We start from the raw sequence: 26,828 nt of genomic DNA, 5'->3' as shown, positions 1-26,828 counted from the left end.
TGTATAGGTACTTTATTTTTAGAACCTATAGTACTTAGTACCATGCACAGGTTTAAGTTTGAAAAGATGAAAGAAAATACTTGTTGACATTAGACTTAAACTTCTGTATATTGTAATTTTCAGGAAATACGTATGAAGGTAAGGCTGTTCCAGAAAAAGAAGTTGAATGAATAAATGAGGAAGAAGAAAAGTTGGTCCTGTTGGATTGAACTTGGACAGTAAAAGTTTGTTGATTGGTTCCAGCATGTGTTCGGACTGCTTTGAAAGAGAGAGCTGGAATTATAGAAGCCAATTCAGAAGAATACTGCCCATGGAAGTATCTGTAGAAAAGGCATGCAGCAGAAACAGTACATCTATGAGACAGAGAGTGAAGAGACTCTTTAGAGATTAGTCATTAATTAACCTAACTGCCCTCTCCCGAATGGAATCTAGAAGCCTGAGAAAGGTTTTAGGGGCACCGCCCCAGATGTGGGAACAATATTCCATGGTAGGTCGGATTTGCAATTTCTACAGAGTCAACAACTGTTTAGTAGAAAAGTAACGCAGAGAGTGAAAGAGAACATCCAGTTTTTTAGATGCATAGGAAGCAATTAGAAGTCAGGGTAATCCCCAAGATCTTGCCTAGAAATCGAAACGTCATTGAAGATAAGCATAGGAGCAAAAGAATCCTTTTTGCGAGATATAAGACAGGACTGAGTTTTAGAAGGATTGAAATCAACTAAGTTATCCTTGCACCACTGGAGATCAGCATTTAAAGATTTGGCAGTGGATACTCAAGAAGTTGAAGCTGTTTGAGCAGGGCAAGGTTTCTCGAACTGGAAAGTGGAATGCAATGTGCTATCATCGGCAAAACTATGGATAGGATTTCCAGTCAGTGGAAGAAGGTCATTAATATACAAGAGGAAAAGAGTGGGGGAAAGAACTGACCTTTGGGGGGCACCAGCATTAGTGGAGAAGTTAGAAGACAGAGAACCATCTACCATTACTCTCAGTGAGCAATCAGAGAGAAAACTGGATAACCAATTACAAAACAAAGTTCGCAAACCATAAGATGGAAGCTTGTTTAGAAGACCTTTATGCCAAACACAATTGAAAGCCTTTGAGATGTCAAGAGCAACTGCTTGTGTTTCCCCGAACTTTTCCATTGAATTTGTCCATAAATGGGTAGCATAAGCCAGAATATCACCAGTGAATCGACACTGACGGAATCCATACTGGCTATCGTTGATCAAACGGAAGGTTTCTAGGTAGAGAAGGTCATTAATATATAAGAGGAAAAGTGTGGAGAAAGAACTGAACCTTGGGGAACACCAGCATTAGTGGAGAAGTTAGAAGATAAAGAGCCGTCTACCCTCACCCAAGGTGAGAGAAAACTGGATACCCAATTGCAAAGAACAGCTGGTAAACCATAGAATGGAAGCTTATTTAAAAGACCTTTATGCCAAACATGACCAAAAGCCTTTGAAATGTCAAGAGCAATGGCTTGAGTTTCACCAAACTTTTCCATTGAATTTGTCCATAGATGGACAACATGAGCCAAAGTATCACCAGTGGAATGACACTAACGGAATCCATACTGGCAATCATTGATCAGGTGAAAGATTGCAGATAGTTTGAGTTGGCAGTTAATTGATTTCTCCATTACTTTGGAAAAAGTAGAAGTAATTGCAATGGAACGATAATTGGATGGAAGGATTTGTGACCCTTTTTAGGAACTTGCTGGATATGAGCAAATTTCCAAGCAGAAGGAAAAACACCTTTGGAATAAAAAAGTGAAACAAGATGACACAAAACAAGAATAAGTTCAGGGGCACAGGTTTCAAGAAAAAGTGTAGAAATACCTTCAGAATTTGGAGCTTTCTTAGCATCAGATTCATCAAAATCCTTCTGACATCCTTTTAACGGAAAACTACAGGAGGCATTAAATGGAGTGTACTGGGAACGGTTTAAGGTGATTTACTAAGATCATTAAAACATGAGTTGGAAGAAAAATAAGATGCTAGCAGGTCAGCTTTATCTTTGGCTGATGTGGCAACGGAACCATCTGTTTTTTTTACCATTAGCATTAGTAGAGGCATTTTATGGAAGAAAGCAAGCTTATGCAGCATCAGCCAAAAGAAAAAAAATAAAATAAAATAACCACTTCCACTTCACCCCTCTGTTCGTTCAAAATACCTGTCCAGCTGAGCCTTAAATTTATTTAGGCTATCAACTTCCACAACAAGGGATGGAAGTCTGTTCCACCAACCAACCACCCGCTGGCCAAAGGCAAATTTCCGCACGTCTATCCTACATCTGTCTTTCCTCAATTTGAATTTATGCCATCTCAGGTGATTATTCTGAGCAAGAGGAAGAATCCCATCAGCGTTGAGCATGCTCAAACCATACAAGGCTTTATACACCTCTATCAGATCACCTCGCTGGTGCCTAGTCTCCAGACACTGTAATTTGCAAAACTTAAGCCTTTCTTCATAAGAGCACCCCTTTGTTCCATTCACTAATCTTGTTGCCCTTCTCTGTACTCGTTGCAGCAGCTCTACATCCTTCTTGAAATGAGGCCTCCAGGCCTGTATACAGTACTCTAGGTGTGGCCTGACCATTGCCTTATACAAGGGAATAATCACCTCCTTATCCCTGCTAGAAAAATTCCTTTATATATATATCATTAACAATACACCATGAGCTACTCTTGCAGCCCGTCTGCACTGATCAGAGAACTTCATATCTGCCTGCACAACCACCCCCAGGTCCCTTTCATTCTCTACCACTGTCAGTGTAGTACGACAGAGTTGATACGTTGCTCTGGGATTGCTGTTTCCCATATATAGTACTTTACATTTATCAATGTTAAACTTCATTTGCCACCTCTCAGCCCATCTGCTCAACCTTTCCAGATCCTGTTGCAGCAGCATAATGTCAGTAGTGTCCTTGACAACCCTGCCAACCTTCGTATCATCTGCAAACTTGGACATTAAGCTTGATATACCATCATCAATATCATTTATAAATGCAGAAAACAATAATGGACCCAATACTGAACCCTGAGGGACTCCACTAATAACATTAGTCCACGATGAGCAGTGTCCATTGATTACCACTCTCTCTCTTCTCCCCCTCAACCACCCCTTTATCCATAGCAGCAATTTGCCTCCAATGCCACACTGCTCCAATTTGTGCAGCAGTCTTCCATGTGCAACAGTATCAAAAGCCTTTCTAAGATCCAAGTATATAATATCAAAGTTATTCCCTGCATCCAGTTCTTTTGTGACTGCATCATAGTATCCAATCAAATTGGTCAGGCAAGACTTTCCCTTAACAAAACCATGCTGTGTCCGAGCTATAACTGAAGTCTTGTCCAGATGATCCTGCAGTGCTTCTTTAACCAGTGCCTCCATTAATTTTCCTGGAACAGAAGTTAAACTCACAGGTCTATAATTACTTGTGTCAGCCTTTGATCCTCCTTTGTGAATTGGAGTCACATTTTCACATCTCCAGTCCATGGGTACCTCCCCTGAGTCCAAGAAAGCTTTCATAATTATGGCTAAGAGTGTGCTTACTTCCTTTGCTGCCTCCTTTAATATAACTGGATAGATCCCATCCACCCCAGGTGCCTTTCTTGTGTTTATCTTTAACAATTTTTCCTCCACTTTACTCTAAGTTATTACAAGATTCTCTAGCTTACTGCCAGAGTTGAATACACCTGTGGCATTCCCCTCGCTGAATAATTCCTCATGTGTGAATTTCGATGCAAAATATTCATTTAGTTTGTTAGCTACCTGAGCAGGATCATCAACAGTTGACCCATCAATATCAAGTGGACCAATCTGATTCATCCCCTTCCTTCTAGAGTTTACATAAGTAAAGAACTCTTTGCTGTTTTTCTTTGCATCCCTTGGCAAAGATTTCTTGTAATCTGCCTTCGCCTGCCTAACCTCCTTTGTAACTTGGTTACAGATCAACTTGTATCTATCATAGGCTTCTGTGTCACGTGTTAATTTGTATGTATCCCATGCAGTTTTCTTCTCTGCCATATGTCTCATTAGTTCATCTGACATCCATTTAGGCCTAAACCTTGAACAATATTTCTTAGTTGGTATGTAAAGCCTAGTAGCTTCCAAGATAAGTTCTTTGAATGCTTCCCATTTTGAATTTGCTGTTGGTAACATCATCAGTTGGTCCCACTGTATAGAATTTAAATACTGTCTCAGTCCATCGTAGTCGCCTTTACGAAAGCAATAACCCTTCGCTTTACCCCTAATGGTAGTTACCTCTTTGAGTAAATCCCACTTCAGCACACTGTGATCACTGCCACCTAGTGGTTCATTTATCTGCAGATTCTTAATGCATGAAGAATCACTAGTAATAATCAAATCAAGAGTATTACTCCCTGTAGTTGCCTCCCGAACATGCTGATGTAGAAAACAATCATCCAATAAATCCACAAAAGCCTTGCTAGTGTGTGAGTGACCAACCCACAAATTCCAGTCAATATCTGGGAAATTAAAATCCCCCATTATAAGACTCTCTGATTTACTGGCCCACTCTATTTCCCTGTACAGTTTCTTATTATACTCATCAGAGTCATTAGGCCTATAGCACACTTCTACTCTCAATTTTGATCTCCCAATGCTTATGTCACACCAAACTGACTTGACACTGCACTGTCCAGCGATGTCGACTGGCTTCACTGCCTTGGATTTTATGTATTTCTTAACTAATAGCATAACCCCTCCTCCCTTCCTATCCTGTCTATCCTTTCTGTACACATTGTACTCCCCAAATTGCAGTTCTGCATTCCTTATGTCTGTGTAACACCATGTCATTGATATCCCAACAATATCTGCCTTTGATGTTTTGAGCAATACCACAAATTCATCAAATTTATTTACTAAACTCCTAGCATTGGTGTAAACGCAAGTATAAATGCACCTGTTCTTTTTCTTAGCTACCCTAACCCAACCCATGTGTTTACTTGTACTCCAATGATTCCCAGCAGTCTCTGAAATATCCTGCATCTTATTTTCCAGGCTGCTGCTCATTCCAGTAGAAGCAGTGCAAGAATCACTTTCACCTCTGCCAGTGGCTACTGTTAATCTATTAGTCCTTGTATCCCCCAATCTAGCAGTTTTCCAACCCACCTAACACTGCCTCGATGGCATCAGCAAACACTCTTGCACCCTTTCTATTTAAGTGTATCTCATCCCTGTAGAAGCAGTCTCTCCTGTTAACAAGTACTGACCAGGCTGAAAAAAATTCTACCCCTTGAGCCTTGCATAATCTTTCCAGGGCCGATTTGATCCCAATTTTGACAGAGATGGGCAAAAATTGCAGCCAATAGCTTTGGCAAGAGACCAGAATGCTTGGCTACCATTTGGACATGAAGCAAGTTTTCTACCCTTAGCGTGTTCGAAATCTAGTTTGGACTGATTAATAACTGCTTTACAAAGTATAAATAATACTTAATAATAATTTTTATTATTATGCAATGTTGCTTATAAAAATGTAGTACTGGAAATATTTTATAATAAAAATTGAGAAATATGCTACGATTTCAGAGAATATAGTCTTAGTGTTTTGCATTAAAAATACATTGAAAGGGGTTCGCGAGTCCAAAAAAGGTTGGGATCCGCTGCTGTAAACCATATCCTCGGACTTCATTATCTAAATTAAACGTACAGCCTTTCAATTTTTATTTAAGTTCTCTAGTCACTCAGAAGTTGCAAAGCAACAAATCTGGATGTAAGGGGAGTATTAACCTTTTTTCATCTGCATTTGTTGATTCTTGATTGCCTGTATGAACTTGGCATTATTATTTAGAAAAAACTATTCCTCTCCCCACCTCCCAACTACAGAGAACAAGTTTTGAGCAACTTTACATGTTAATCATTTCCCACTCATGAAAAAGCTGTTGTAATGGCAGATTCATAAATTTTTTTTTTTTTTTTTTTTACAAGAAAACTTTTTTTTATGTCTAATAACAGTGTTTCTCAATCTGCAGAAAATACAAATTTAAAAAAAGAAATTAATAAATCCATATTTTATAATAAAAAACTAATTGTATTTTTGTTTGTTTTTATATAATTATGTTAATTTTTTACATATTTTCTTTTAAATTTAATGTGTATTCAAAAAATTTCTTTTAAATATAGATATTAAAAGCATTTTACAAAAATAATAAGTGTATTTTTAAATATACCCAACAGAAATTACTTTCCATTTGTGAATGTATGAGTATAATTGTGATTTGTAGCATGCCCAAAATTTTAGCATTTTTAAAAGTGTGCCACAAAATTTTAGCATCTTTAAAAGTGTGCCACAGCAACAAAATGTTTGAGAAACACTGGCATATAGTATAGAAAAATTCCAATGCGATACATATGTTGTAGTATACACTGTATGACCATGAGATATACAGGGTGATTCACTACCAGTGCGACAAACTTGCAGGAGGTGTAGGGGGCACAAAGACGAATCGGAATCACATAGCATTGCAGGGTTCGAAATGCATTCGTCATGCGGTAGAGGACGTTGAACGGGAGGTCGCGTGAACAGCGATCCCGCTGGAAGTCAGCATTTGCGAACTGTTTCTGTTGAAGAAACCAAGTAGCAAAAGTCCTCCGGAGTGGATAATCCGCAGGCTCCAATGATTGGACGCATTGCAGATGGTATGAACTCATTTGGTTTGTTGACAGTATCCTCCATACAGTGGATTGGGAAATACCCAATCGTTGGCCTATTGCTCGAGTACTCATACTCGGATTGCCTTCTGCAAGACGTAGGACATTCTCCTCATTGTCTAGCGTCCTCGTCGTTCGCTCTCGATTCATGGTACCTCTCGTGAAACAACCAGTCTCACGTAACCTTCTGTGCACACGTGCGAAAATCGTATGATGAGGAGCACGCCTGTGCGGGAAACGTTCCTGGTACAAGCGCAGAGTGGCGCGCCCATTACAGTCCGCAGCTCCATACGCAAGGTGCATGTCGGCCAGTTCAACGTTTGAATACTCATCCATCCTACTGCCTCGGGAATCGGTTCGCAAATGCTGACTTCCAGCTGGATCGCTGTTCACACGACCTCCCGTTCAACGTCCTCTACCGCATGACGAATGCATTTCGAACCCTGCAATGCTATGTGATTCCGATTCGTCTTTGTGCCACCTACACCTCCTGCAAGTTTGTCGCACTGGTAGTGAATCACCCTGTATAGTACTGTGTGTGTCCATTTCAGGACAATGAAAAAAAGTTTTAATTAAAAAAGGAAGCAAAATCAAAACAAAGTTATTTGAATTATGTAAACAAGATCCAAAAAACATCAGTTTTGAGTAATCTTTTTTGTAGCAAAGTGCTTTCAGATATTTTAAACATGGCCTAAACCCATAAGCTTTTAAGTTTTGCAGAAAAAAAAACAAAAATTATCACTGATATTGACTTGTATCTGCTAGAACCATTAAAAGAGCAGTGGTTCTTGAAGCTAGAAGTCAAAAATAATATTGGACCAATCGTACAAGCAAAATTTGCAATCTCAGATTAGCCTTAGAATAAAAGTTTTGAACCAGTAGCTGCTTGCAATAATTCAAAGATTTCAGAAATGTACACTTTAAATCTGTGACTGGTGAATCAGATGGTGCCAGTAAGCATATTTTAAACTGTTATTGCATCATAAGTGATTATACTCTATCAGACATTTATAATGTTGATGATTCAAGGCTGTTTTATTCAGATATTATCTTCCAAGAGACTGCATTTTGAGGGATTAAGGCAAACATTACTGCATAGGGATGGCAGTAACAAAAGGGAAACCACTCTTCACATGGAAAGCCTCATCTTTTTTTAAAGAAATACATTTGACTAGACTTTCCATTATATATTATAATAGTAAACAGGCATGGATGGCCCAATATATTCAGTGAATAGCCAGTAGTATTTAATTGCAAAGTGACTGTAGAAGAGAGAGAAGTTTTACTGATGTTTGAAAACTGTGCAGCATATTTTATTCTCTCTGTAAACTGCAGTGAAAATTTTTTTTTTTTTTTTTTTTTCAAAACACTACTGCTTCAAAGATTCAACTTCCAAAGCATAATCACAAGTTTTAAATGCTGTTACATCATCATGTGGTGCAAGCTCAGGAGAGCCCAAAAGGTAAAATGAAAAATGAGAACATTAACTTTGGAGAACAGTAAGCTTTTCAGTATGGCCAAAGCTTGTGATGATATGCTGCAGATAATACAACCTATTTCAGAATCCAAACAAAAGCTCACACCTAAAGATTGATATGAAGATGGCCATTGAATTTGTGTGGAATTCAATGAATTTTGTCAAATGTCTATGATTGAAAGCTGGTTTTAATATGATTAAAAATATAGATGTAACCTTTTATGTGGATATAGAAGAGCTGCAGGATAGAGTCATCCACTGTGACATCATTAATGATGTTGTTGTGGATGACTAAAGTTATTGTGAGTGAAGGACTTGCTTTTAACTGTCCTTGAAGGACAAAAAATTTGAGGAAAGAGGGGTATGACTTTGTTCTATTAATATTGTTATTTGATAGTAGTACTAGAACAGCTCAATTATGCAAAGAAACAGACTTTTTTTCCTTCTGCCAAAAACAAATTGCTCATATGGACATGTCAAGAATCTATTGGGGTTGTAATAGATTCTTCATACATCTATTGACACCTGTCACAAATCTGGCCACCCTTCTGTAAATTCTCTCTAGAAGCTCGTCTTTTTTTTTTTTTTTTTTTAAGTATTAGCTCCAGACCTGAATACAATATTCTAAATACAGCCTCACCATCTTATACAGAAGGACAATCACATTTTACTTCCTACTTGCAAAGGTCATATAAATCATAGATATAACAATAGGTGTTTTCCTAGACAGCTGTTTATGCTACATGGTAAATTTCATATCTGATTGTATTATAAATTCTAAGTTTTTTTCAACCCAAACTACTTTAATTCAAGGGTAAAGGGAAGGGTTTTTGCTTTTTTAAAGTTGACTACAGTGGTCTCAGACAGTCTTTAAATTCTATATAGTGGGACCAACTTATGCTGTGGCCATCAGGAAATTCTAAATGGGAAACATTCAAGGAAATAATCAAAGAAGCTACTCGGTTTCTTGTACCAACTAAGAACTACTGTTCAAGACTAAGACCTAAATGGATGTCATATGAACTAATGAGACTCTTGGCACAGAATAAAAATGCATGGGATGCATATAAATAAATTATCAGGTGATACAGAAGCCTGTAGTAGATATAAACTAGTCTGTAATCAATTTGCAAAGGAGTTTACTTAAGCTAAAGCAGATTATGAGAAATCTTTGGAAAAGGATGCAAAGAAAATCAGAAAAAACTTTTTTGCTTATGCAAACATCAGAAGGAATGGGATGAATCACATTAGTCCACTTGATATTGATGGTTCAACTGTGTATGGGCCTGCTCAGGTTGCTGACAAACTGAATTTTGTATCGACATTCACATACGAGGAATTCTGTAAAGAAGTGGAGGCCAGAAGTTTCTCTAACTCTAACAGGGAGCTAAATGACTTTGTAATAACTGAGAGGAATGTGGAGGAGAAATTGTTGAAGTTAAACATAAGAAAGGCACCTAGGGTGGATGGGATATATCCAGTTATATTAAAGGAAGCAGCAAAGGAGATAAGCAAACCCTTAGTCATAATTATGCATGCATCTTTGGATTCAAGGGAAGACCCCATGTATTGGAGATGTGCAAATGTATTACCAATTCACAAAAGGGGATCAAAGTGTGACATGAATAATTAAGACCTGTTAGCTTAACTTCTATTTCAGGAAGTCTCTGGTTAAAGAAGTAATGTAGGACCATCTACACAGGACTGCTGCTATAATTCAAACCCAGCATGGGTTTGTTAAGGGGAAATCTTGTCTGACCAATTTGATTGAATGCTACAATGCAGTCACTGGATGCAAAAATAATTTTGATATCATATACTCATTTCAAGAAAGCTTTTGATACTGTTGCACATAAAAGACTGCTATACAAATTGGAGCAGTGTGTCATTTAGGGAATTACTGCTATGGATGAAGGGATGGTTGAGTGGAAGAGGACAGAGAGTGGGCATCAGTGGCACTGCTCTTCATAGACCAATGTTATTAGTGGAGTTAACTGGGGTTCAGTGCTGGGCCCATTGTTTCTGTATTTTTTAATGATATCAATGAAGACATATCAGGCTTAACATCCAAGTTTGCAGATGATACAAAGGTTGGCAGGGTGGTTAATGACAGTAATGATGGTTTGTTTTTGCTAATGATGGTATACTGCAACAGGATCTAGAAAAAATAGGCAGATGGGCTGAGAAATGGCAATTGACGTTTAACATTGAAAAATACAAGGTACTACATATGGGTAGCAGTAACTTCAGAGTAGCATTAGTAGCAGCATATGATGCAAGAAAGCAAGCTTATATAGCATCAGCCAAAAAAAAAAACAACTCATTTTACCCATCCATTTGCTCCAAAAGTTTGTTCAGTTCTTCCTTGAATTTCTTTAAGCAATCAATCAAATGCCTTTCTTCAACTTGAATTTATGTCTCCTCAGGTGTGCAATCTGAGCAAGAGGAAGAATGCCATCAGCACCAAGCTTGCTCAAACCATTCAAGGCCTTATACACCGCAATCAGACCACCTTGCAGGTGCCCAGTCTCTAGGCATTGGAATTTGCAGAACTTGTCATTCTCAGTAAGAGCAACCCTTTGTTTCCCTCACCAATCTCGTTGCTCCTCTCTCTACTCATTCCAGTAGCTCTACATCCTTCAAATGAGGCCTCCAAACCTGTATGCAGTATTCAGGGTGGGGCCTGACCATTGTTTTATACAAGGGGATAATCACCTCCTTGTCCCTGCTAGCAAAATTCCTGTATATCATTGAAAGGACCCCATGAGCTGCTCTGGCACCTTCTGTACACTGCTCATAAGACTGCACAATTACCCCAGGTCCTTTTCATTCTGCACTATCCTGAGTGTATTACTACACAGTTGGTAGGTTATTCTGGGGTTACTGCTACCCATATGCAGTACTTTGCATTTATCAATGTTAAGCTTCAGTTGCCACTTCTTAGCCCATTTTCCCAAATTTTCTAGATCCTGTTACATTTACATGGTGTCATTACTGTCATTAACAACTCTGCCAATCTTTCTATTGTCTGCAAATGCGGACATTAAACCTGATATATGTTCATCAATATTTATTTCGATATTTATCACACTGATAAATATCGAAAACAACAATGGCCCCAACTCTGAACCCTGGGGGAATCCACTAACAAAGACCTGGGAGTAATTGTGAACAGTGCAGACAGCCTACCTGGAAAGCTCATGTGGTTTTGTCAATGATATATGGGAATTTTGCTATCAGGGATAAGGTGATTATCCCATTGTATAAGGCAATGGTCAAGTCACACCTTGAGTACTGCATACAAGACTGAATGCCTCAATTTGGGAAGGATGTAGAGCTGCTGGAATGGTAGAGAGAGAAGGACAATGATATTTGTGAGGGAACAAAGGGATGCTCTTGCCAAAAAAGGCTTCAGTGTCGAAAATTGCAGCTTCTGGCAGCTAGGCCCCTCTGAGGTGATCTGATTAAGGTCTTTAAGGATTTGAATGGATTGAGCAAGCTCAGTGCTGATGGGATTCTTCCTCTTGCTCAGACTACACACATGAGGGGACATAGATTCAAATTGAGGAAGGATGGTTGCAGAAAGATCTGCAGAAATTTTCCTTTAGCCTGTGGATGGTTAAATCCCAGAACAAACTTCCATCCGTTGTGATCGAAATGGATAGCGTATATAAATTCAAGGAAGAACTAGACAAACTATTGGTGGGAATGGATACATGAAATGGGAATGTTTTTTTTTTTTTTCTTCTCTGATGCTGTATAAGCTTGCTTTCTTGCATCATTTGTCACTACTAATACCAATTCATCTCTCCCTCACAATTTGTAAGTAATGTCTGGTTTAATTCTTTTAAATGTAATTATAGTTCAAGTGCAGAAAGATACATTTAGAAACATTAAACTGTAGTTTCCATTTTTCAGATCATATCTGTATGGGTTTGCAGATATGATATGCAAACCCATTAATGCAAGTCATTCCAAGCAATATGTACTGGTTATGATTATTATTATCTACCCTTCCATCCTTCGCATCTCCAGCACATATTACAGTTTTCTTCGTACTCCTTAATCAACACCATTAATAAAGACTAGAAACAGAAAGGCTCCAGCACTTATTCCTAATGGTTTCCACTTACTTCAGCAGTGTACCCTAATGAATAACCATTTATAATTATTCTTTGTCGCCTGAATTTTAGCCAAACCCTGATATAACAGATGATCTTACAAGTAATTTCAGTTTTCTCCAGTTTATATTATAGCTTTAGTGAATAGTTTTTGATTTATCAAAAGCTTCAGTGAAGTCCCAGTAAATATTGCACAGGTCACTGTTAAAAAAAGCCGTGAATTAGGGTTGAATTTGAAAGTGTCTGCAATTCTGCCCAGACATGATAGGAGGGAGTATATGATGAGAGCCTTATCGATCAATTCGGCCCTGGAAAGATTGTGCAAGGCTCAAGGGGTAATTTTTTTCAGCCTGGTCTGTACTTGTTAACAGAAGGGACTGCTTCTACAGGGATGGGATACACTTAAATAGAAAGGGTGCAAGAATATTTGCTGATGCTATCAAGGCAGTGTTAGATGGGTCGGAAAACTGTTAGCTTGGGGGAATACAAGGACTAATAGATTAACAGTAGCCACTGGCAGAGGTGAAAGTGATTTTTGCACTGCTTGTATTGGAATGAGCAGAAGCCTGGAAAACAAGATGCAGAATATTTCAGAGACTGCTGGGAGTCATTGGGTACAAGTAAACACATGGGTTGTGTTAGGGTAGCTAAGAAAAAGAACAGGTGCTTGTATACTTGCGTGTACACCAATGCTAGAAGTTTGGTAAATAAATTTGATGAAATTGAGGTATTGCTCAAAGCATCAAAGGCGGATATTGTTGGGATATCAGGGACGTGGTGTCACACAGATATAAGGAATGTAGAACTGGAATTTGGGGAGTACGTCTACAGAAAGGATAGACAGGACAGGAGGGGAGGAGGGGTTATCCTATTAGTTAAGAAACACATAAAATCCAAGGAAGTAAAGCCAGTCGACATCGCTGGACAGTGCAGTGTCGAGTCAGTTTGGTGTGACTGGGAGATCAAAATTGAGAGTAGGAGTGTGCTATAGGCCTAATGACTCTGATGAGTATAATAAGAAACTGTACAGGGAAATAGTGGGCCAGTAAATCAGAGAGTCTTATAATGCGGAATTTTAATTTCCTAGATATTGACTGGAATTTGTGGGTTGGTCACTCACACACTAGCAAGGCATTTGTGGATTTATTCGATGATTGTTTTCTACATCGGCATGTTCGGGAGGCAACTAGAGGGAGTAATACTCTTGATTTGATTATCAGTAGTGATTCTTCATGCATTAAGAATCTGCAGATAGAGGAACCACTAGGTGGCAGTGATCACAGTGTACTGAAGTGGAATTTACTCAAAGAGGTAACTACCATCAGGGGTAAAGGGAAGGGTTATTGCTTTCGTAAAGGCGACTACGATGGTCTGAGACAGTATTTAAATTCTATACAGTGGGACCAACTGATGATTTTACCAACAGCAAATTCAAAATGGGAAGCATTCAAAGAATTTATCTTGGAAGCTACTAGGCTTTACTTACCAACTAAGAAATATTGTTCAAGGTTTAGGCCTAAATGGATGTCAGATGAACTAATGAGACATATGGCAGAGAAGAAAAATGCTTGGGATACATAAAAATTAACACGTGACACAGAAGCCTATGATAGATATAAGTTGATCTGTAGCCAAATTACAAAGGAGGTTAGGTAGGCGAAGGCAGTTACGAGAAATCTTTGGCAAGGGATGCAAAGAAAAACAGCAAAGAGTTCTTTACTTATGTAAACTCTAGAAGGAAGGGGATGAATCAGATTGGCCAACTTGATATCGATGGTTCAACTGTTGATGATCCTGCTCAGGTAGCTAACAAACTAAATGAATATTTTGCATCGACATTCACACATGAGTTATTCAGCGAGGGGAATGCCAGAGGTGTGTTCAACTCTGGCAGTAAGCTAGATAATCTTGTAATAACTGAGAGTAAAGTGGAGGAGAAATTGTTGAGGATAAACACAAGAAAGGCACCCGGGGTGGATGGGATCTATCCAGTTATATTAAAGGAGGCAGCAAAGGAAGTAAGCAAACCCTTAGCCATAATTATGAGAGCTTCCTTGGACTCAGGGGAGGTACCCATAGACTGGAGATGTGCAAATGTGACCCCAGTTCACAAAGGCACAAGTAATTATAGACCTGTAATTATACAAGCTGACACAAGTAATTATAGACCTGTGAGTTTAACTTCTGTTCCAGGAAAATTAATGGAGGCACTGGTTAAAGAAGCACTGCAGGATCATGTAGACAAGACTTCAGTTATAGCTCGGACACAGCATGGTTTTGTTAAGGGGAAGTCTTGCCTGACCAATTTGATTGGATACTATGATGCAGTCACAAAAGAACTGGATGCAGGGAATAACTTTGATATTATATACTTGGATATTAGAAAGGTTTTGATACTGTTGCAAATGGAAGACTGCTGCACAAATTGGAGCAGTGTGGCATTGGAGGCAAATTGCTGCTATGGATAAAGGGGTGGTTGAGGGGGAGAAGACAGAGAGTGGTAATCAATGGACACTGCTCATCATGGACTAATGTTATTAGTGGAGTCCCTCAGGGTTCAGTGTTGGGTCCATTATTGTTTTCTGTATTTATAAATAATATTGATGATGGTATATCAAGCTTAATGTCCAAGTTTGCAGACGATACAAAAGTTGGCAGGGTTGTTAAGGACACTCCTGACGCTATGCTGCTGCAACAGGATCTGGAAAGGTTGAGCAGATGGGCTGAGAGGTGGCAAATGAAGTTTAACATTGACAAATGTAAAGTACTACATATGGGAAACAGCAACCCAGTGCAATGTATCAACTCTGTGGTACTAATCTGACAGTGGTAGAAAACGAAAAGGACCTTGGGGTAATTGTGCAGGCAGATATGAAGTTCTCTGAGCAGTGCAGATGGGCTGCAAGAGTAGCTCATGGTGTCTTATCAATGATATACAGGAAGTTTTCTAGCAGGGATAAGGAGGTGATTATTCCCTTGTATAAGGCAATGGTCAGGCCACACCTTGAGTACTGTATACAGGTCTGGAGGCCTAATTTCAAGAAGGATGTAGAGCTGCTGGAACGAGTACAGAGAAGGGCAACAAGGTTAGTGAATGGAACAAAGGGTTGCTCTTACGAAGAAAGGCTTAAGTTTTGCAAATTGCAGTGTCTGGAGACTAGGCACCAGCGAGGTGATCTAATAGAGGTGTGTAAAGCCTTGAATGGTTTGAGCATGCTCAATGCTGATGGGATTCTGCCTCTTGCTCAGAATAATCACCTGAGATGGCATAAATTCAAATTGAGTAAAAACAGATGTAGGTTAGATGTCCGGAAATTTGCCTTTAGCCAGTGGGTAGTTGGTTGGTGGAACAGACTTCCATCCCTTGTTGTGGAAGTTGATAGCCTAAATAAATTTAAGGCTCAGCTGGATAGGTATTTCGTACGAACAGAGGGCTGAAGTGAAAGGTTTTTTTTTTTTTTTTTTTTGGCTGATGCATGAGCTTGCGTTCTTGCCTCATATGCCTCCACTAATGCTAATGCTAAAAATTGTTTCTTATATGCATATGTTTTATGACTTAAACATAATAATTAACTGGATTGGACAGGCTGTACTTCCTCCTTCACAATCCCATGCTGTGATCGATTTAGAGCCTATCAGTGTGGTTCTGTATTTTGTCCTTAATGACAGATGTCCTGACCTTACATATTACTGAAGTCCGGCTCACTAATCTATAGTTGTTCGTCATCACCTTTTTCATACTATTTCCTCTTTGCATTGGGGAGATGCTCCACTCCAATGTGATTATCCCAGAATGTAATGATGTCATTAACATTTCCAATGGGTAAATCCACTTACATGCAGCCTTTTCTTAGTATAACAGAATGTTAACAATGGCACTCTAGTTGTGGAAGAGAACAGTCTGTGGAATTTTGGCTGCTGTAAAGGGATAAGTATTTTAGATAGTTTTACCGTATTCTTCGTTAATTAACATACCACATTGTGTTTTCCAAAGATATTAACTATGCCCTGTTAGTTTAATTTGTATTCCAAGGAAAATAATAGTCACTGGTTAAAGAAGCATTGCAGGATCATCTAGACAAGACTGCAGTAATAGTTAAGACACAGCAATGGTTTGTTAAAGGGAGGTCTTGTCTGACCAATTTAATTGGATACTATGATGTGGTCACAAAGGAACTGAACGTCAAAAATAATTTTGATATCACATACTTGGATTTCAGGAAAGCTTTTGATACTTTTGCACATGGAAGGCTACTGTACAAATTGGACCAGTATAGTATTAAGAGCAAGTTGCCTCAATGGATAAAAGGATGGTTGAGTGGGAGAAGACAGAGTGTTAATCAGTGGACACTGCTCTTCATGGACTAATGTTATTAGTGGAGTTACCCAGGGTTCAGCGTTGGGCCCATTTTTGTTTTGTTTATTTATCAATGATATTGATGAAGGTATATTAGATTTAATGTCCAAGTTTGCAGATTATACAAAGGTCGGCAGGGTTGTTAATGATGGTAAAGATAGTATGCTACTCCATCTGGATCTAGATAAGTTGGGCAGATGGGCTGAGAAGTGGCAACTGAAGTTTAACATTGACAAATGTAAAGTACTGCATATGGGAAGCAGTAACCCCAGAGCAACGTATCAACTGTGTGGTTCAACACTAACAGTGGTAGAGAGTGAAAAGGGCCTGGGGTAATTGTGCAGTCAAATATGAAATTTGCTGAGCAGTGCAGACGGGTGCCAGGGCAGGTCATGGAGTCTTGTCAATGATATATAGGAATTTTGCTAGCAGGGACGGGGCGGTGATTATCCTTTTCTACAAGGCAATGGTCAGGCTACACCTAGAGTACTGTGTACAGGTCTGGAGGCCTCATTTTAGGAAGGATGTAGAGTTTCTAGAATGAGTACAAAGAATGGCAACAAGATTGGTTAGGGGAACAAAGGGGTGCTCTTACCAAGAAAGGCTTAAGTTCTGCAAATTTCATCACCTGTAGAGTAGGTACCTTGGAGGTGATCTGGTTGAGGTGTATAAGGCCTTCAATGGGTTGAGCAAGCTGAATGCTGATGAGATTCTTCCTCTTGCTCAGATTAAGAACCTGAGGGGGCATAGATTCAAATTGAGGAATGTTGTAGAATAGATGTGTGGAAATTTTCCTTTAGCCAGTGGGTAGTTGATTGGTGAAACAGACTTCCATCTTATGTTGTGGAAGTTGATTGCCTAAATAAATTTAAAGCTGAGTTGGAGAGGCATTTATAATGAATGGAGGGGTGAAATGGGAAGTTGTTTTTTTTGGCTGATGCTGCAAAATAAACTTGCTTTCTTGCATCGTATGCCTCTACTCTAATGTATTCTGTCCTCTCCTGGAGCTTTACCTTCCCTTTGCTTCAGTAATTTGTCTAATAGACTTTTCTGAGAACATTATATCACTTATTTTACAATAGTATGACTCTTTATCAGTGTTCCCTGTGGTTTGAATGATCATTCACTTGTAAATGTCATTGCAAAGTACCTGATAAACTTTTTTTATTCTCTGCTTTTGTTTGTCTTACACTACTAGTGATTTTGTTACCCCATTACATATTGTTTTTTATATGTGTTTATAATACTTGGTTCTTTTCAAAAATTAATGGCTGTAAGTAAATATCTACTCATAATCAATAGCTGTTGATGCCTCTTGCTGGTGTAAAGTGACATAAAATCTAATGAAGATAATCTGTCATCTGAAGATAGGGTGACAGTCTGTAATTTCTGATTGAGGTCTCTTGTATTTTTAAATAAAAAATGTGCAAATTGCTAATAAGGTTTAATTATAGTAAATACAAAACAAGCTAAAGGCAATAAAGCAGTATCAAAATAAAAAAAAACTGTGGGTTCAGAAGGATATCCTGTCTTATGTAATTTTCCTTGTATTTTTGCAGTTAAATGAGAAATTCTAAAAGTAAAGGCTTTTATCGGTTTTTGAGTAGTCAGTTGTCATAAACTTCAATGATATTATTATTAGTAATTTTATTAAGAGTCCAAGAATTTTCAATGCTTGGGCCCTTAATAAAATTATATGGACACTGGGAATTTAAAGCAGTAATTTGAGCACACATACTATAGCTTCGGTGATGTATTACTTGATAACTGAAAACTGATGATCAACAGTTATTGCACAGTTAAAGTTGGGAGTGGGGTGAATGTTACTGTAAAATGACATGAGCAGTGGGCTCATGTTCCCATGCGTCAGTTAATCTGTTTGCATGCATTCTTCCATTACATTATATATATAGGAAAATCACTTCCAATTTACAAACTTCCAGTTTATGAACTAATTATTAATGCACTGTGTCCATAAATCTTTTAGTAATGGAAGAGAGCTAGACAGCTACTTTAGCATTAAACTTCAAAAAAGATGCAACAAAATAATAGTTAAATCATAATATAAACACTGTATATTATGATTGAACTATTATTAAATGCCCCTATTTAACTACTATTTGTAAAAGTTGGCATTGGCCTTTTTAGAACCAAGCCATAGAAATTACATAGAATGACTATAACAAAATTCAACTTTTGGAAAAAGGTTTTTTATGGTGTTCGACATAATCTATCTGAACTCTAATGCATTTTTACCACAGTGCTCAAATTCTTTTATATTTCATAAAGCAAGTTACTCTCCTCTGTAATCTTGTCCTTCAAAGTGCACATCAGCTCTTCATCCAAGTGAAATATTTGTCCACAATGGTTTCACTTGTACCTAGAGGTGGCTTGGACTGTAAAAGAAAATCACTAAGAACCAAGTCTAGGGAATAAAGCAGACAATGGGATTGAGAATTTTGAACTGTTAATATGTGATGGAAAATTTTCAGTGGACATATATGTGGGTGGTTCATCCTGGTGGAAAAGGATACCATGATACAATTTTCCTTACCTTGATGAAATTTCCTTTGACTTAATTTCCCTTCATCTTGATGAATTAGCACACAATTTCATTATTAATTGTGTGCAATACAATTACACAGTTACCTCTGATTATGGTTGCATGCCCAAAGTAATCAACAAGAATTACTCCCTGAACATTGTAGAAAATGGAGACAGTTACCTAGTTTAGATTAGGCATTACAAAAAAATTTCTTCAGTGGCAGAGGTGTGCATGTTTCCAGTTTACTCTGATGGTTGGACTCAGATTTGTTTACCCACATAGATGTGGGTAAACAAATTCTAATCTGTAGAATAAATGTGTGGAAATTTGCATTTAGCCAGCGGGTGGTTAATTGCTGGAACAAACTTCCATCTGTCATCATGAAAGTTGATAGGTTAAATAAATTTAAGGAGGAACTGGACAAACATTTAGAGGGAATGGTTGTGTGAATTTTTTTTTTTTTTTTTGGCTGATGCTGCATAAGCTCATGCACTTGCTTTCTTGCATCAAATGCAATGATTACTACTACTACTACTACTACATCTGATCCATAGTTCTGAAACAAAAAAATATTTCAGAATTCCTTCTAAATCTCTCTGGTAGGTGTTCTGTTGTCCTCATGCAATGGACTTTTTGGGCTTTGTTAATATTCATGAGATCCTTTGCCAGTTAATATTCATGGAACCCTTTACACACACAGCAGTATATTGAACAATCATTCAACAATCTTTTATCATAATTTTTTTCCACTATTGCTGGTGTTGATGGGCAATCCAATTCACATGTATTTTCACATAATTCTTTTTTATGGGTAAAATTTGCATACCACTTGGTGACAATGGAATATGCTGGAGCAAAGTGTCCTAGTTGGTGCCAGCATGTTCAGTGGACCTCAATCGCAGATTTATCCTTCAAATTCACATACTTGATACATCAAGAAATTCAGGTATTTATATTTTGGTATTCAGAAGATGTAGTTAAAATCCCCACAAAAGGGGAAAAAAACTATTCTTAATGCAATGTGAACGAACTAACAATTGTTGATGTTTTTTTTTTTTTTTTCCTTTTTATATTAACAGAAGAATACACATCTTAGTTGAATAGCAATCCTACAAATTAAATTTCAGGATTGTTTCTGAATATTATATTTTGATTGTTTTATTTTGAATTTTATGAAAATTTTGATTTCTGTTATTTTTCTTTATAATGAAATGTTTTGTTTGTTATATTCAGTTTCCATTCTTAAAAGTTTCTTTTTTTTTTTTCTCTAATATTGATTAGAATGTGGCCCCCAAAAGAAGTGAGCTAGTTGTGGCAATTGCAAATTCAAATGGTATCAGGTATGCTATTTTATCTTTAACTACTAATAATGAAGTATATATAAATATTCCAGCTTTGAAGATTCTGTGACGCAGATTTTGGATAGATATTTAGTACAAATAGATCACAGGTGTATAATATTTGTTGAGTGGTTTTGTTGTTCTTAATGTTTAAAATGAGCTTAAACAAACTTAAACTCAGCTTTTCTGTAGTGAAAACTGGTTCTATCAAAAGATCTTTCATTTAGATTTTGCAGAATGAGGTTTATGAAGGAACAAAAGTCCTTTCAATGATACTGCTACCTTATACTGTTAGGCAGTTGTACCAAGATATTTCAGTATGCGTTACAAATAAACAGTGTTTCTATGAGAAATATAATACTGTTTATTTGAAATTTAATTCTCTCACAATAGCTGCCTGAGTGATTATTATCACCTCTTCATTGGACCCCAGATATCCATTTAGTGTCACACCTGACAGCCAGTGACAGTTAAATTCACAAAGTGAGTAGTACACCATGAGCCAATCATTGCAACTGCCTCTCACAACTGAGAAATCTTTCCTAAACTTGATTTTGTCTGTTCTATAAAATACAGACACAAGTCTTCTGACAGAACTATTGCACATCATTGTATGGTTTGCTAGAAAGATCGTCAGAATTCTGTATGTAATTATACAAAACTATTAATTGCAGAAACTGTCGAAATTAAATTACACGAGAATTCTGTTAATGTTCGCCGTCTGTATCTAATCTTTGATTCATGGTCTTTTATGTGCATACACGAAGACAAATAATCCCTATTTAAGATTCATTTTCATTCCTGTGATCACGACATAGTCAAAAAGCATTGTCGGCTTCAGGAAGGAAAATCATTTTGCAAAATTAACATTAAATTCTTTTAGTTAATTTTTAATTGCATTCAATTTTTTTAATTATGTTAAATTGATTTTTTAATTGTTTCAATTTATTTTTTACTGTAACGTTATATTCGTTTTAATTTCTGGAGAGTATCATATGGAAGGGTTATACTTATCATTTTGATGTAAACTTCTGTTATTCTTTTACAAATATTGAAATAAACTTAGAATGTATTGAGCATCACAGCTCTGGTTTATATTATCAAAAGTTATCAATAAAATTATCTGAAAAATCATGACTCATAAGATAAAATGATCTTTTTGCACTTCAAGAAATCTAAAGTACAGAAGGCATTCAAACTTTATAGTTCTCAGAGTTCTTTCACAAACAACATCTTATTTTGAAGAGAATAAATTGAAGTCAGCATTTGATTAAGTTTGCATCTTTTGTAATACAAAGAAATTTTTCCAGGATCATAAGTGTAGTAATTATAGGATGCATGGTATTATATCATCATCATTTTCAGCCGTTGTCAATTCACTGAAGGCTGAGGGCCTCCTCAACACCTTTCCAGCAACTGCAGTCTTGCACTTTCTGTTGCCATTGCATACCAGCAAATTTTACAATTTCATTAATCCACCTCATCTTTGGTCTTTTTCTTGGGCATTTGGAGTCAAGTGGTATCCATTTTAAATTATGTTTGGTCTGTCTATCATCAGTTCTTGATATGTGACCTGTACGTTTCCATTTTAAGCACTTTTGAATCCGTGCATGTATTTTTCAATCTGTTTTGGTTATGTTCAAAATTTGGCCTTCCACACTTATCTGTGTGATCTCAGTCTTTGTAAAGTTTTAGAATTCAATGGCATATCTCACAGTCATATGTTAGGACAGGGAGGATACATTGATCGAAAACTTTTCATTTGAGGCAGATTTGCAAGTTCATCTTAAAGATTATATTAAGCTTTCAAATGCTTACCATCCAAATTTTATGCATCATTTAATTTCCATAATGATGTTTTCATCTGATGAAATTTCTTGTACAAGGTAACCATATCTTTCCACTTCTGTAGAGAAGTGGAGGTCAGAAACTTATTAAACTCAAACAGGGAGTTAAATGATTTTATAATAACTGAGGGCAAAGTATAGGAGAAATTGCTGCAGTTAAATATAAGGAAGGCACCTTGGGTGGATGGGATCTATCCAGGTATATTAAAGAAGGCAGCAAAGGAAGTAAGCAGGCCCTTAGCCATGATTATGAGGGCATCCTTGGACTCAGGGGAGATCCACACACACAAGAGATGTGCCGACCGGGCTAGCCGAGTGGGTAAAGTACCTGCCCGGCAACCCAAAGGTCGCGGGTTCGATTCCCGCCTCGGGCTTGGATCAAAGTACTGCAAAAACCTTGGGAGGTGCAATATGGCCACAGAAGCCGATGCGCCAACAACTACCAAATCAATCTGACACAAGAGATGTGCAAATGTATCTCCAATTCACAAAGGGGGATTAAAAGGTGACAGTAATTACAGACCTGTTAGTTTAACTTCTGTTCTGGGGAAAATAATGGAGTCACTGGTTAAAGAAACACTGCAGGATCATCTAGACAAGACTGCAGTTATTATTATTATTATTATCTTTATTTCTCCTAGGAGACACCCAGTTGCAGTCATTGAATAGGGGGTGTAGATACATATTCTATTATGCAAAATAGAAAATAACATTATATACAATTTTACATTATATGTAACACTTGTTACTAAATTATAGAATACATGTAGTACTTCTTATCAGAATTATATGATATATGTAATCACTTGTAATCTGCTTAAGACTTACACTACTTAATAAATATAAATGAGTAAAACTTAATGCTGCTGCATTTAAAGCATAGCATCACCATATTTACATTAGCATGGCTATTCACAGCAGAACAGCATACAGAATATAATACAGAATAGGCCATGATAACTTCAGTTACAACAAAAATACAATATAATACAGAATAAGGAAGTAAAAGTTCATTTTTATTATTTCCAGCAATCGGTTTCTTCTGTGAGTGTACAGTGGAGAAGGTAAGAGGTATCCAGAAGAATGTTTATAGATGAGGCTGGGATTCCTGCTGTCCCCCTTCAGCTACTGTCTGGAGTTAAGAATGCTGTTTATGTTTTCTTACATCTGTATCTGCAGGTAGCAGTTTTTGAGAACTTCTTTTCTGTATGGTTTTGTTGTGCAAAGTTTTTCAGGATTGATATTTAGTTTATTAAATAGCTTTGTAGTGTTTGCTGGAAAGAATTTTCCTAGACTGCCCAACTGTGTAAATGTGACCCTGAGTTGCAGTTCCCTATCTGCAACTGGTCTTTGTTTTTCTCCAGGTGTTATTATCCAGTCTTGGGCTTTCAGTGAATCCACCTGCCCTGTTAAGATCTGCAAGTGTCATTATATTCATTGTAGCGAATGTCTCCAGGGTGTGGCCTTTAAATTGGAGTATAGTATAGCTCTTGAGATGGTAAAAGGCTTAGCTGTAATTCTGTTTAATCTCAAGAGCCAATATTCTAGCCTTAGAAAAGCCTTGGTAGTGCTTTCAGGAGCTGAAGACCAGATTTTTGATGCATATAGAGGAATAGGAACAACACATCTATTGTTATACTGTTTCACTAAATTATGGTTTCTAATACCAGTGAGCTCCTGCTTGGTTGTCCAGAGTGGCACATACATTTTCCTATGAATTTAAGCAAAATGCGGAAGGAAGTTCAGCACTTCGTCCCACTTGAGTCCAAGATCAACATGTGATTGAACCTTTTGAACTAGTATGTCATTCACGTATATTACATTTTGTTTTGATTTATTTTATTTGTGATGTGAAGGTCATTTGCATAGTCTTGTTTTCATTTAACTGTAGCTTGATACAATCAAGATACTTTGGAGTTCTTCTTTGGTTGCAAAAATCGACAATTTCTAGTCTTCTGAGACAATAAAAAATTTCATATTGTCTACATATGTGATGAATTGCTTCCTGTTTAGAGCTAAGAAGGGCTCTAGTGCTATGGCAAAGAGTGTGACAGATAATATGCCACCTTGTGGTAGGACTCCTTTATTGACCTGGCATGTAACACACATGTTCCCTTTTGTTACTGTGATTTGCCTGTGCTGAAGTGAGCTCTTTAAAAAATCGAGGTTATTTTCTGTAATTAGCATTAACATTAGTAGAGGCATATGATGCAAGAAAGCAAGCTTATGCAGCATCAGCCAAAAAAAAAAAAAAAACATGCTCCCATTTCACCCCTCCGTTCGTTCCAAGTACCTGTCCAGCTCAGCCTTAAATTTATTTACGCTATCAACTTCCACAACAAAGGATGGAAGTCTGTTCCACCAACCAACCACCCGCTGTCTAAAGGCAAACTTCCACACATCTATCCCACATCTGTCTTTTCTCAATTTGAATTTATGCCCCTTAAAATGATTATTCTGAGCAAGAGGAAGATTTCCATCAGCATTGAGCATGCTCAAACCATTCAAGGCTTTATACACCTCAATCAGATCACTTCGCAGTTGCCTAGTCTCCAGACAATAATTTGCAAAACTTAAGCCTCTCTTCGTAAGAGCAACCCTTTGTTCCATTCATTAATCTTGTTGCCCTTCTCTGTACTCGTTCCAACAGCTCTACCTCCTTCTTAAAATAAGGCCTCCAGACCTGTATACAGTACTCAAGGTGTGGCCTGACCATTGCCTTATATAAGGGGATAAGGACCTCCTTATCCCTGCTAGAAAAATTCCTACATATCATTGACAAGACACTGAGCTACTCTTGCAGACCATCTACACTGATCAGAAAACTTCATATCTGCCTGCACAATTACCCCCAGGTCCTTTTCTTCTCTACCATTGTCAGTGTAGTACCACAGAGTTCATACGTAACTCTGGGGTTGCTGCTTCCCATATGTAGTACTTTACATTTGTCAATGTTAAACTTCATTTGTCACCTCTCAGCCCATCTGCTCAACTTTTCTAGATCCTGTTGCAGCAGCGTACTGTCATTAGTGTCCTTAACAACCCTGCCAACCTTTGTATTGTCTGCAAACCTGGACATTAAGCTTGATATACCATCATCAATATCATTTATAAATACAGAAATGGACCCAATACTGAACCCTGAGGGAGTCATCTAATAACATTATTCCACTATGAGCAGTGTCCATTGATTACCACTCTCTGTCTTCTCCCACTCAACCATCCCTTTATCCATAGCAGCAATTTGCCTCCAATGCCACACTGCTCCAATTTGTGCAGCAGTCTTCCATGTACAACAGTATCAAAAACCTTTCTAAGATCCAAATATATGATATCAAAGTTATTCCCTGCATCCAATTCCTTTGTGACCACATCATAGTATCCAATAAAATTGGTCAGGCAAGACTTTCCATTAACAAAACCAGGCTGTGTCTGAGCTATAACTGAAGTCTTATCTAGATGATCCTGCAGTGCTTCTTTAACTAGTGCCTCTGTTAATTTTCCTGGAACAGAAGTTAAACTTAACAGGTCTATAATTACTTGTGTTGCCCTTTGCTCCTCCTTTATGAATTGGGATCAGATTTTCACATCTCCAGTCTATGGGTACCTCCCCTGGGTCCAAAGAAGCTCTCATAATTATGGCTAAGGGTTTGCTTACTTCCTTTGCTGCCTCCTTTAATATAACTGGATAGAACCCATCCACCCCCAGGTACCCTTTTTATGTTTATCCTCAACAATTTCTCCTCCACTTTCCTCTCAGTTATTACAAAATCATCTAGCTCACTGCCAGAGTTTACTTCACCTCGGAATTCCCCTTCCTGAATAACTCCTCATGTGTGAATGTAGATGCAAAATACTCATTTAGTTTGTTAGCCACCTGAGCAACAGGATCATCAACAGTTGAACCATCAATATCGAGTGGACCAATCTGATTCACCCCTTTCCTTCTGAGTTCACATAGGTAAAGAACTCTTTGTTGTTTTTCTTTGCATCCATTGCCAAGGATTCCTCATAATGTAACTTTGCCTAATCTCCTTTGAGACTTGGTTACAGACCAGCTTATATCTATCGTAGGCTTCCATGTCACCCATTAATTTATATGTATCCCATGTATTTTTCTTCTCTGCTGGATGTCAGATGAACTAATGTGTCTCATTAGTTCATCTGACATCCATTTAGGCCTAAACCTTGAACAATATTTCTTAGTTGGTATGTAAAGCCTAGTAGCTTCCAAGATAAGTTCTTTGAATTCTTCCCATTTTGAATTTGGTGTTGGTAACATCATCAGTTGGTCCCACTGTATAGAATTTAAATACTGTTTCAGACCATCGTAGTTGCCTTTACGAAAGCAATAACCCTTCCCTTTACCCCTGATGGTAGTTACCTCCTTGAGTAAATCCCACTTCAGCACACTGTGGTCCCTGCCACCTAGTGGTTCCTTTATCCGCAGATTCTTAATGCATG

The 26,828-nt window shown here is 37.7% G+C and overlaps 1 protein-coding gene across 1 annotated transcript in view; it reads left to right on the top strand.

Annotated features, from left to right (window-relative positions):
* LOC150080329 (dynamin-1-like) overlaps window positions 1-26,828 on the top strand; it is a 265,277-nt gene that overhangs the window by 145,172 nt on the left and 93,277 nt on the right. Inside the window, exon 10 of the mRNA XM_090380686.1 lies at window positions 20,459-20,517. Coding sequence (XP_090236812.1) covers window positions 20,459-20,517 — 59 coding nt within the window. The remainder of the gene's footprint in view (window positions 1-20,458; window positions 20,518-26,828) is intronic.

This window comes from Mastigoproctus giganteus, chromosome 9 (genome assembly GCF_048544385.1).
Source record: "Mastigoproctus giganteus isolate SK-2022 chromosome 9, ASM4854438v1, whole genome shotgun sequence".
NCBI classification, from domain to species: Eukaryota; Metazoa; Arthropoda; class Arachnida; order Uropygi; family Thelyphonidae; genus Mastigoproctus; species Mastigoproctus giganteus.
The sequence above is the reverse complement of the archived record's forward strand: the minus strand, read 5'-3'. Positions and strand labels throughout refer to the sequence as shown.